Source organism: Malus domestica, chromosome 15 (assembly GCF_042453785.1).
Source record: "Malus domestica chromosome 15, GDT2T_hap1".
Taxonomy (NCBI): Eukaryota; Viridiplantae; Streptophyta; class Magnoliopsida; order Rosales; family Rosaceae; genus Malus; species Malus domestica.
Window position 1 is genome coordinate 10,873,075 of NC_091675.1, and position 12,636 is coordinate 10,885,710.

The 12,636-nt window shown below is 35.7% G+C and overlaps 3 protein-coding genes across 7 annotated transcripts; 1 reads left to right on the forward strand and 2 right to left on the reverse strand.

The window, feature by feature from the left end:
* Nucleotides 1-261: 261 nt before the first annotated feature.
* On the reverse strand, nt 262-2,674 carry LOC103400309 (UDP-glycosyltransferase 74F2-like). The gene is made up of 2 exons (XM_070812628.1): nt 1,782-2,674; nt 262-1,220 (listed from the first exon to the last, which is right to left on the reverse strand). The coding sequence occupies exons 1-2, from the start codon at nt 2,418-2,420 to the stop codon at nt 447-449; spliced, it is 1,413 nt and encodes a 470-aa protein (XP_070668729.1). The 5' UTR covers nt 2,421-2,674; the 3' UTR covers nt 262-446.
* A 3,678-nt stretch (nt 2,675-6,352) lies between these two features.
* On the forward strand, nt 6,353-10,279 carry LOC103456343 (BTB/POZ and TAZ domain-containing protein 3-like). 4 transcript variants are annotated; one of them, XM_008396049.4, is made up of 7 exons: nt 6,353-6,540; nt 6,676-6,781; nt 8,115-8,510; nt 8,617-8,747; nt 8,853-9,159; nt 9,303-9,616; nt 9,925-10,279. In XM_008396049.4, the coding sequence occupies exons 3-7, from the start codon at nt 8,169-8,171 to the stop codon at nt 10,052-10,054; spliced, it is 1,224 nt and encodes a 407-aa protein (XP_008394271.3). In that variant the 5' UTR covers nt 6,353-6,540; nt 6,676-6,781; nt 8,115-8,168; the 3' UTR covers nt 10,055-10,279. The 4 variants fall into 4 exon arrangements, with proteins under 4 accessions (XP_008394271.3, XP_008394273.3, XP_017178832.3 ...); XM_008396051.4 differs by having other exon boundaries at nt 6,356-6,540; nt 8,653-8,747; XM_017323343.3 differs by lacking the exons at nt 6,353-6,540; nt 6,676-6,781 and adding an exon at nt 7,688-7,799.
* On the reverse strand, nt 10,223-12,083 carry LOC103456342 (sm-like protein LSM36B). 2 transcript variants are annotated; one of them, XR_011575947.1, is made up of 5 exons: nt 11,946-12,083; nt 11,016-11,164; nt 10,723-10,836; nt 10,523-10,631; nt 10,223-10,390 (listed from the first exon to the last, which is right to left on the reverse strand). XR_011575947.1 is itself a non-coding variant. In XM_008396048.4 (4 exons), the coding sequence occupies exons 2-4, from the start codon at nt 11,128-11,130 to the stop codon at nt 10,585-10,587; spliced, it is 276 nt and encodes a 91-aa protein (XP_008394270.1). In that variant the 5' UTR covers nt 11,131-11,164; nt 11,946-12,083; the 3' UTR covers nt 10,223-10,584. The 2 variants fall into 2 exon arrangements, 1 of the variants encoding a protein (XP_008394270.1); XM_008396048.4 differs by having other exon boundaries at nt 10,223-10,631.
* Nucleotides 12,084-12,636: the final 553 nt, after the last annotated feature.

Here is a 12,636-nt window from a genome sequence, read left to right on the forward strand (position 1 = left end):
GGAGGGGATCCAATTCTGGGAGGACGGACTGCTTCCGATCCAATCAACTTTTGCGGATTATTTGTGTATTTCCTTTTATATATATACATATATATATGTATGTATGTATATATCTAGAAGGAAATCATACCCCCATGGCCAAGCATACATATTGCATGGCTAATTCTCTCTCACTCACTCACTCGACCGGTTTCGGCCTTTACAATCAACTTAACCCACCCATCTTATGCCGCTGGCGAAGAGCAGTAGTTGAGAGACTAGTTGGTAAGTGTCGCACCCATGCATGGCTTTCCACCCCTTTTATTTACATGGCTATTCACATGCCTTTTAAAAGCAACAATATGTTTAATAGCACATTAACAGAAATCAAATATTAAAATCGCCGCTTTTATCGAATATAAAACTTCTCACTGACATGTGAGAAGAATATAAATAGATTGTAGGGTTTAGGCTGCGGTTGTCAATTTGGACACGAATTCTTGGATGTTTTTGTCCGAAGTGCCACCGTCACTCACAGCCTCTATTGCCAACTCCCTCCATTTCTTTGCATTCTTTTTCATTTCAATCCCATCGTCCTCATCTTCCATCACTTTCCTAATGCAACGCTTAAACTCTTCTCTTCCTACCATCCCATTAACATTCTCACCGCGATCGTTTATCTCATCATGATCATGATCATAAACCTTCACTCTAACACCAACCTTCCAAACATCCTCAACTAGCTTGGAATTAGTAGGCTGGTCGGTCCACTGCGGCATTGCAATCATTGGCACTCCCAAGCTTAATGCCTCGATCGTCGAATTCCACCCGCCGTGTGTGAAAAAACATCCCACCGCCGCATGCGACAGCACCTCCAACTGAGGGCTCCATTTTACTACTAACCCTTGACCGCTATTACTTGTCTCTTCGACAAACTTGGAGGGAAGCTCTGCCTCCCCCGAAGGCCTAACCACCCACAAGAAGTGGAAGCCGCTTTCCTTCAGCCCAAATGCAAGCTCCTCCATCTGCTTGTCACTTAGATTGGCCATGCTACCAAATGCCACGTATACAACCGAGCCTGCTGGCTTGGTGTTGAGCCAGTCTGTGCAGGTCGAGTCGGACTTGAAAAGATGGACCCCGTAATCCTTGTCGTCTTTGATGCTATTGTCCAAGTAAGAAGATGGAATTGTTGGCCCTATTGTCAACAAATTTGGACAATCTTTTGACATGGAATCCACCGCCTGTCCTTGCATAATTATTTCATATTACATATTAGTTACTTTGACAAATCAATTATATATTGATCTACCACCAAAAAAAAAAAACTTAGTAACAATAATGATTTTGAATAAGGGAACTTTAACGAAAAGTACCCGGTACTGTTCACTTTAACGAAAAACCACATTTTTACACTAAAAAGTCAATCCTGGTACTATTCACTTTACCATTTATTTTGTCCTTATCATTAAAACTCAAAGTTTTCAAGCCCTTTTCATTAGTTTTCATTTTGAATAATGATATTTAGGCATACAAAAGGGTCACACTCCTAACAAATTTATGTCACGACATATCACTCTTGTGGGTAAATAGAATTACTAGTTAATCAACGATCATCTGATATTTATATTTCATTTCCAGTTTCACGTGTATTAAAAATTAGAAACTTGTCAATTTAAAATAAATAAATAAAACTAGTTTTATATACGACTTTTCAATATTTTGGCTTATCTTGGTTTTCACTTAGAAACAATTACCAAACAAGTGAAAACTAAAAATTAAAAATATTATAGAGCGAGACGTACCTCTTGCTCTAACTTGTAGAAAGTATTTGCAAAAATGAAATCAGCTTTGTGGGTGTTAGAAAATTGGTTCAACACCATCTCAAAGTAAGCCGGAAACGAGCCCGGGACAGAAATGAAGGACGGGAAATCTCGAGGCTCAAGCACGTCATGCAACCCCGGAACAGAAGAAATCGTCAGTTTCCCATGATGCTGGAGATAGTAAGTGTAATTAACCGTGCATGTTTGAGTAAAAAAGGCACAGGCAAGCATACCAAATTGTTTGGCTACTTCCAAAGCCCAAGGTAAAAAGGGATCGTAAACAATGCAATCTATAGGTTGGGGTGAGTTTTGGTGCTTTTTAATGAGCTCGGCTAGGGTTTTGGATCCCACGGCTTCCATCCGGGATAGATAGTCGGCGACGCTCCCAGCTTGAGCAAAGCCGCCTTCGTCGTAGCCATCGGAGATGGTGTCGAAGTAGACGGAGCCCGATGATGTGCTCTGCAACGAGTTGGCGATGAAGACGGTGTTGGCTAGAGTCACTTTGATGCCCTTGCCCTTAGAGGAAACGCGCTTGCAGAATTGGAGCAACGGGTTTATGTGACCTTGAGCAGGATAAGGAACTGCCAACACGTGAGCTCTATAACCTTTATCACCTTCCATTTGATCTCTCTCTCTCTCTCTCTCTCTCTCTCTCTCTCTCTTAATTTGGACGACCCAAGCAATGTTTAAATGGTAAGCATATATATACAATCTATATAACACCAAATAGTCAATTATTCAAATATCTAGTGAATCAAGTATTGGAGGGTAGAGTTTCACGTCGAAGATGTACGAATTTTATTATGTAGGAGATTAAAAATGTAAAATATTGTTTATACTAAAAATAAATATTTAGTGATAAAATTCAACACTTTTACTTATTTTTTGCGTTTCAACCCTATTCCATGCAATAGGATGACCGTTAGGTTTTATTCATTGAAACCCTTTCCCAACAGCAATAGGATGACCGGTAGGTTTTATTCATTGAAACCCTTTCCCAACATTCTTATTTTATCCCAATCCCACGTAATAGGACGACTTTAGGTTTTATTCATTGAAATCCTTTCCCAACATCTTTATTCGTTTTTTGCATTTTATCTATGCAAACGGATCAGTGACACTATTATTTTTTTTTATAATTTTTTATACTTGTTTTTGTGAAGCCAAATCCGTAATGTATTTCAACGATTTGAACTGTCTAACTTTTAGGTATTTTCTCAAAGATCATGTCTACTAAAATCACCCAAATTTGAAACTATGCTTTGGATTAAAGGTTTAGGATTATTTGTAAAGCCGTATTTTTTCATTTTCTTTACTACAAATGAATGCCTTAATGATTTTAATAGACGGTTTGGATTACTGAAATGTATTACGAAAACCGTACAAAATGTGTATCAAAAGTTATGTAAAAAAAACATAATAATGACATGGATGACAATGACAATGCGGACACGTCCGTGGGTGAATAAGATCGATGATATCGAGCCGAGTCTTAAGCACAAGCTACTAACTAGATTGGGTGCTATTTAAGGCCATTGGTCCAACCTTTCAAATTCAAGCAATCACCATTCTTCATTAGCCCTATTCAATAATTAGAAAATGCCAAGGACATGTGGTCCGTCCATAACGTGGACTTTGAAAAACGCCTCTTGAATATGTAACTAAATCTCAAAGTTTCTAGCTTGTAACCCATTAAGTGGGAGTTTGTTATGATAAACTTGTTTATAGTCATTGTCCCGTTTTAATTTAATAATATAATATTACGTATGAATTTATTTTCGAGTGATATTTTATTTTTCATTGAAACAATAAATAATGATAAATTACAGTACAAATACATACATCTAAATTCAATTAACACTTTGCTTGGTTTCAACTTTCAATCGATAGACACAACTCACTAAATAACAATATATGAAAGGCCATTTGGCCAATATATATATATACACACACATATATATAAATATATATAATAGTGTATATGATCGGGTTTGAAGGAGGAGAGATTCTATTTTTCAACTGATGACACTACATAACAATCATCTAGTGGATGAACAGTGTATTACTTTAAAACAAGATAATCATATCTGTAATTGGGGAGTGCGATCATGAGTGCATAACAATCATCTAGTGGATGAACACTGTATTACTTTAAAACAAGATAATCATATATGTAATTGGTAGTGCTATTGCGATAATATATTAGTTTTAAGTGTTTTTCTTTGATTTGAGAAGACAAATTTACATAACACGAGTGCACAGTCACCATAGTTACTTACAGTCCTACTCTTTTAAGGTTCTCATCTTGAGAACATATGAGAATCAAATGCATATTAGGTAAAATATTATATTAATTTAGATTTAAAGACTTAAAATATTTGATAAATAAAATAAAAGAGATTTGTAATGGTTCATGATTTTGCTTTATTAAATTGTCAAATATTTTAAGCCTTTTAATCGAAAGTTTGAAACTAATTTATTCCAGTGGCTGCCAATTAGTATTACGGTCTAGTGATATTCTTCTTCACTTGTAAATGAGAGATCTTAGGTTCGATTCTCTCTAAAGGTAAATTTGAACTATATTATTGTTAGCTCATTGTGAGGCCAAGTGTACCCCCACCCCTTAGTGCATATGATATTGTTTGTTAAAAAAAATGCATTTGGTCCTTACATATCCTTAAAAAATAAGGATTTTAAGAGAGCAAAACTCTAGCGTCTCATCTCATGTTAATGATACAAGAATATATGGGTTCGTTTGGAAGTGTTATTAAAATGACTGAAAACACTTTTAGTGAAAATATTTTTGAAATCAATTCTAATAAAAATGCAAGTGAATCTTGGAAAAACACTTGAAATGCTTTTGAAACCAAAAAATATTTTCTTAAAAAACGTTTTCAATTATTTTGAAAGCACTTCCACACAAGTCATATGTTAGCTTCTCTATCACATGTTCACTTGCCGTGACGGTGTAGTCTACCATACCCATCCCTCGATTGAGTTGGACCCACCCCCATCTTTTTCCATTCCCATGCGGCATTCTGCCTTGAATCCGGATCCTCGCCGAATCCTCGTTGTGAAAATTTCGGGAATCCATGAATCGGATCCGTTTATCGTATATTGTGTGATCAGAAATTATTTTAAATATTTTTATTTAAAATTAAACACAAACAATACCTCATAAAAACTGATCGTTCGATATACGATAAATGAACACGATTCATGAACTTCTAATCCTGTTAGTTCTACCTTACCCCTTTCCGACTAGTTGATCGCCGTTATTCCTCCCCCTTCCTCCCCTCTCTCCGTAGGTCGTAGCCGTCCAAACATTTGCTCTCTCCCTACCCATCCACGTGGCACTCTTTACATTTCAATTTGTCTATGAATAAAATAACACTTGTTTTATTGTTTAAAAAAATAATAGCATAATTTGTTGTGTTATCATATTTTATTTCATATTGTTTAAAAAAATAATAAACATGTCATAATTTTTTTTTAATTTAAAAAAACAAAAAACATGTAACATTTTTTTATTAAATCAAGCTAAAAAATGATAGCATAAAGTGCTCGGTAATAAATATCAATGTATTATCAAATTAGCTCTTTTCACTAAAAATTTCTCCTTTTTATCTTTTTTTTTGTCACATATTTTCTGCTTTTTATTTTGGGTAAATACAATTTCCAATTTTGTTTCCATTTTCTTTCTACCGCAACAATTTCCATTTTCTTTCTATTTTTTATCTTTTTAATACTTGACAATAACCCTACTTATGTGTATAATTAGTGGTTACGAACTCCCCGATATTTGGCAATTGGGCAAGGATTGTGGGGATTCATAAAATTTCTAACGAACAATTTTGGCATTTCTAGATTTTAGAAAGAGTGTGTATATAATATGCACATGCATAACCAACTTTGTTCAAAATGTAACATCTCACTAGATAATACTTACTGCTAGATATTTAAAATCAAAATACAAAACATCATACAATTTAACTTTACATACAACGTGATATTGTATGAGTATTTAGAAACATTGTCGTAACGACTTCTGATTACCCCCCTAAATTCTTATCCTTACGACGGCAACAACTAGCATTGACGTTACTAGCCACTTGTGCTAAGCTTCACTCCTATCGATTACTATGAAGTTGACTCCTAATGAGCTGGTCGCTGATGCGAATCTCATTACCAAAATTAGCACCCTTCATGAAGGAAAAATATCCAACCAATAAATTGGTTTCTATTTTTAGTAAAATTTTTAAATGCTTAAAATATATTATAAAAATTTCCAAATTCTCTTCAATTCATTAATTTTAAGATTTTTTTAAAAATTAATTTCTAATTAAATACAACTAAAATGTTATAAATTTGTTTAAAACTATAACTGAATACAACTGAATTTCTAAGAATTTTAATAAATTATCTTACAATTCTGATTGAGTATACTTAAATTTCAAAGAATAACTTAAAAATAAATTTATTAAATGAAAAAATAAATAATAATAAAAAAAGGAAAAAGTGAGCAATAAATAACAGACGAGTATGGTTTATGCAGCAACTTCCCTCGTATTTTAGGAGAAGAAAGACACACGTCCATCGCTGTCACCGACTCATTTCTTCTTCCTCTGCAATCCCGTGCGCTTCATCTCTTTCCGTTTTCCAACACTGTACGCATTCATCGAATTCGAGCCCTCTTATTTCTCACATCCTCCAGTCATCCAATCGCACTTCTTCCTTTCAGGTGATTTCTTAATTTCCCAGTTTTCTCTAGGTTTTTATTGATTTTTTTTTTGGTAGATTTTGGAGATAATTTTATTATGACTCTTACAGTTTCGTTTAATTCATTAATTTTTTTTTATTATTTTGTTGGTTTCAGCTTCGTTTGGCATTTGAGTGTGTATCTAGCATGAGTGACAGGATTGTGGAGAAGATCGGCGCAAATCTAGAATTTTTCTGAGAAGATTTGCTTTTTTTTATCTAAGGTATGATTCAGATTTTCTTGAATTTTCTCGATAGCCAAACAGGGCATTAGGACTAATACAATCCAGTTAATTAGCTGGCAAAGTTTGTTCATTCAATCCATTTTTCCTGTGAATTTTTATAGTACTAAGCATATGAACTAGCTCTATTATGTACAGTAAAAGAATAAAAATTTGTCCTTTACTTTTAGCCTATCAACTAGCTTTTTTTTTTTTTTTTTAATATATAAAAAATGTGAATGTTGTAAACTGTGTTGAAAGAAGATTGGATTAGGTTTAGTCGATGGAGAGAGAGAGAGGATCCTCGCCGGATCCTCTTTGTGAGGATTCCGGGGATCTTATAATCATATATGTTAATCGTGCAATTAATTTTTATCAAGTACTGTTTATATTCAATTTTAAATAAAAAAATTTACAATGATTTCTGACTGCATAATGTACGATAAACGGATGTAATTGGAGAAACCTTGGGATCCTCCTGGTAGTTGGTGCATTTGGGATCTAGGGGTGGGTTAAAAAATGAAAAAAACCCGAACCGAAGTCGAAAAATCCTAACCAAACAAAAAACCGAACCGGATGAAATAGTAATTTTGGTTCTGTTTTCGGCAAAAAACCGAACCGAACCCACTGGGATCGGCCTTTCGGCCCTTTTCTCAGTCTCTTGTGTCTTATTTTAATAATTAAATCAGCGTTGCACGAGCAAGTTTAGACATTTGTCTCAGATGTGTTATTTTAATTTTTGCTTACCGAGTACGATTACTTTTTAATTAGTGTTGTTATCATACTTGGGATTAAGAAATATATCCACGGTACGGCTGAAGTTAAAAACTTTTACATTTGTGTCTAGATTCGTTGATGCCTTGTTTCCTGTAAACTGGAGCATGTAAGGTATAACCAAAGTGTTTTCAACCATCTTCTTGTTAATTTTAGCAGTCATTCTGGTTTGGGGAACATATCTTTCCTGCATCGCCGGTTTTGAGATTGGCACAAAAGAAATTTCTAATGTTCCTCCATTTCACAAGTAATTTTAGCAGTCAATACGGCTTCTGCAATTTATTCTTTTCCTATATGAGGCATCAAAGTCTTTTCTTTCTTTCGTTTGCAGTTGTTGACATTACTTGTTTAGTGGATTTTCATGTTAGGATCCAACCATGAGATACCATTCAAGCCATACCTATAAGTAGATCATTTTTTCCGAAATATCTTTTGTTACGTAAGTATTGTAGGAGATATATTCCATGCGCTGTTTCATCTTAGTGTAATTACAATTTGTGTTAGAACATTGAAAACTATTTAGAGCGTGTCCTAAGCTCGTTTTAATTTTTTTTGTGTGCAGATCTTCTATCATACCTTTTTTCTTATAGTTATTTTAGATAAACCACAATAGCCGATGGCTTCACCTACTCTTGACTCACCCTGGCCGTCCTCAACTAGCGAAACCTTTTCTGGATCTTTCAATATAAGTATAGAGGAAGAGAACCCAGACGACATTTTACCTGTTCTGGAAGACCCAACCTCTTCTATGTCCTGTAGCCATAATATCCCAAAACCACCTCCTGTCCCTAGTAAAGCATATACACAAAATAAACACTTCAAAAGGCTTTCACAGCGTTGCTATGTCCCAGATGAAACACTGGATACATGGGACAAGCTTTTTAAAGAAGCATATGGTGCTGATGTCTATATTTGCACAGAGGACGGATCGTGTATTCCAGTCCATTCTAGTGTTCTGGTAAGTTATCTGAATTGACCCCACAATTTTATTCCTTTGGAAATCCTGAATGAAATTTCTAGGTCAGGATGTGGCTAGAAAGTTTCTTTTTGTGTTGAATATGCAGACTGTTGCATCACCGGTGCTCGGTAAATTCCTGCAGCAATCAAAAGCTAAACATGGTATGAGATACATTAAGATTCCTGGGGTACCGTATGAAGCAGTCTACACATTCATTCGTTTTCTTTACTCATCCTGGTATGTTGGAGTTATGTTGTTCAGTTAGATTCCCTTCCCTGTTTAATTCTTAATTTCTTATTCTAGCCAAATTTCTTGAAACATTTTCTCGTGTCTCCTATGCAGCTATGAAAAGGAAGAGATGAAGAAATTTGTTCTCCATCTGTTGGTTTTGTCACACTCCTACTCAGTTCTATCATTGAAAAGAGTTTGCATATGTATTCTTGAGCAGGGATGGATTACTAAAGAAAATGTTGTCGATGTGCTTCAATTGGCGAGGAACTGTGATGCACCGCGGCTATCCTTAATTTGTGTACGCATGATTGTGAAGGACTTTAAAGCCATATCATCAACCGAAGGCTGGAAAGTGATGAAGCGAGTTAATCCTGCACTTGAACAAGAGCTGCTAGAGTTCGTTGTTGAAGCAGATTCTGTAAGCTAGTTTTTCTTCCTTTTTCAAATATCTTATCTTACCTCTGTATTTGTCGGGGGGAGAAACAAAAAATACATGTATGTTAGGTTTCGAGATGATATCTCATTTAATTTTAAGATCATGGATTCAAATTTTTGTGCTAGAGGAAAGAAGAGAGGTTGAAGAAAAAGGAAGAGAAAAAAGTGTACTTGCAACTGTACGAGGCAATGGAAGCCCTCCTTCACATATGCAGGGATGGATGTAGGACTATAGGTCCCCGTGACAAGGTGTTTAAGGGAAGCCAAGTGGCCTGTGGTTTTCCTGCTTGCAAGGGGCTTGAGACCTTAGTTCGTCATTTCTCCAGCTGTAAAACCCGGGTTCCTGGTGGATGTGGTCACTGCAAACGCATGTGGCAGCTTCTTGAACTGCATTCTCGTATTTGCAACGACCCTGAATCATGCAAGGTCCCTTTGTGTAGGTACGCATGAGAATTCCACATGCACTTCTTTCTTTGCCCTACGTTTTCAGGGTAAGAAACTGAAATTTGAGTTTATTTTTGGTTGGCATTTGGTCTGCATTTGATCAGTACTTACCCTTTGAAAGGTTTTTGAATTTTTTTACTGAAATCGTTCTATGGCACCATCATATCCGCACTATACCCCGTCCCAGTCACGACCTCTGATCAATATTGTTACTGCCGGAGTTGTATTTTACTTTGCCATGTTAGTGAATGACGCAACTTGGGTTTGATGGTTGGAGTCGTCATAACTACACTCGTGGTTTCAGGCATTTGAAGGAAAAAATGCAGCAGCAGACCAAGAAAGACGAGGCTAAATGGACGCTGTTGGTGAGTAAAGTGGTAGCAGCAAGGGATACCCTGGGACCTATCTCAGGTCGGCGCTCACGTTTTTCATGACCTCTTGTGTTTCAAAAGCAAAATGTATCAAAAATGACCCATCCTCATTCACTAAAGCAATGTGTCAAGAATGTAAACCAAGGGAATTGTACTAAGAATCGTCTCTCTTTTGGGGTCGAATAAATGTAATAAACATCCGACGCTGTTAGTCAATAGCTCTCACTGCAGTTCTTGTAAGCCAAGATATTTCAATTGGATGATGACCATGTCATTTTGATACAGAAAGTCTTACAACGTTATGCGTAGAAAAAGTCGACCTCAAGCATAAACTAGCAAAGAAACTCTGTGAAGCAACGCCGTAATCTTCGTTGAAGGAGACTTATAGAATCATCATCCCTGGAAGCCAGACTTAAATCAGAATATTAAGAACTCACATCAAAATAACAGTTACCAAAACAGATACCGTAAAAAATGTATTGAGTCGAGTAGTTCTGTTTCCTTCTCATGAATGATCCCATGTAAGCTTACATTACAATATAACTGCATAAAGCATGGCAGCAGATGATCTACATGGCTTCATAACATCACAATTAAGCCCCGTCGGCTACATTTCTCTTTGTCGTACTAATGTATAGAACTGCATTAATGCAAATATACAAAAATCCAATTATTTTCTCGCGGAGGCAACACTAAAGAGAAAAACAAAGAGATAATGCTTAGATAATTACCATTATTTCCACGAATAAAAGCATCGCCATACTTATTTTTCAACTGCCCATTGACATATTCTTCGGTCTGTTCCATTGCTATATTCATATACCCGTCCAGACACGCAAGGATACCTGCACAAGAAATTTAAGACATCAAAATAACTGATCCCTTCAGCCTGAATCCTACTACATAAAATAACCTTGCAAACTTTGTCGATAATATGTTGATCCCAGATAATACAACAAAACAAGAGTGAAAAGGCGAGAAAAGAAAAATCGATAGACATGAAAAAAGAAATAAAGAAACAGACCTCGATAGTCAACACCAGAATTCAGTTTTACAACAACCGGTCGCCCACGAATTGACTTGAGGAAATCTGCTGGAGTTTTTGTGGTTCCTGTCCCTTTCTCTCCACCTCCACTCATTTTTTCTATCCTAAATCTTAACTGCTCGCACCTCCTGAAATGATATCAAATCATAACCAACCAAATTCAAACACTAAAGAAGACAAGAAACCTCCATCATGATGAATTACTAGTACATATCCGAAAGAACTGCAAAAGCGGAGCTGCTGAGACGAACAGACACATCAAGCAATCATCGCATTGCAAAAAACAGTAAATACGTTCTTCACCGAACCGGGTGACTCTTACACAAGACCATCCAAACAAAGAATTTTAGCTTGTTGGTATCAGATGATTAACTCTAACGCTAACACAGACACTATCTATGACCTAACGTGAGATGCGTAACGAACATCAAGTCTACAGGTCTACATAAGCCTATAAATCAATTTCTGGAAGAATTACTCGATTCCACACCTCAAAGGGTGCTAAAAGAATAATCCTTTTGATTATAAAGTATACGCCTTTGAAACAAGCCATGTAAATTAAGTACCCAAGCAAAGGATTACCATTTTTTTTTCAATAAAAAATAAAAGAAGATCAAAAGAGCCAGACCCAACCCAAGGCATCAACAAATTCTCCGCAAAAAAAGGCCCTTAACACATTTATGCTGCTACAGAGTTTATCCAATTTTGCATTTTCATCGCCACAAGCATCTCAAAATTAACCTTTATCCAGGCAATAGCTCAAATTCAAGAACCCTAAAATGGGCAAGTTCAGAAAATCCCTTAAATCTGTAAACTGAAAAATCATAAAGAGTAGTTGACATAACAGCTGAGACAAAAAGAAGAGGAAACAAAAATGGTGTGAAATATAACACGGATCAAAGCACTCACCTTTGTTGGTGCTGCTGCCGCTGCCGGTGCTTCAACTTTTGAGAGAGCGCGAGAGAGGGAGATTAACTTTAACCGGCAAGCCCTCACTGCAACAGAGCTTTATATATGAGGGTGGCAATTTTGGACCTTGGGGTGTATTTTGTAAGCCCACCTCCAACCTCCGTAATTGGGCCTTATTGTTGCATCCACCAAGTGTTTTTTTTTTTTTTTTTCGTTATTTTTGCCTGGGTCAAAACCGCAGTTGCAGACGTGGACATAATCACGTTAATTAGCATTATTCACCATATTCAAATTGGATGATAAATATTTCTATACTGTTGTATTAAGTGATATAAATTGTATATTTGAATAATTTAAATATGTAAAAAATAAATAAATAAAACATGCATTGAATATATGTTTCTTTGCAAGAAATTTATAATTCAAGTAGTAAACGCATGCATTGAAGCTTTGTATTTCAATTCTTTGTCCTTTTAACTATTTCTTGTGTGTTAGATTAATTGACTATCGCAGTATTTCTACCTGCTGCGTATGCATCAGAAGCCAAATTCTACTTTTCGTAAATTATAAAAAAATTGGAGTCTGTGTTGTCGTTTGTATGTACTTTTAAAATTATTAAAAGCGTTTTTGATGAAAATGTTTTTTGAACTAATCCTTAGTAAAAATGCAAGTAAATTATAGAAAAACACTT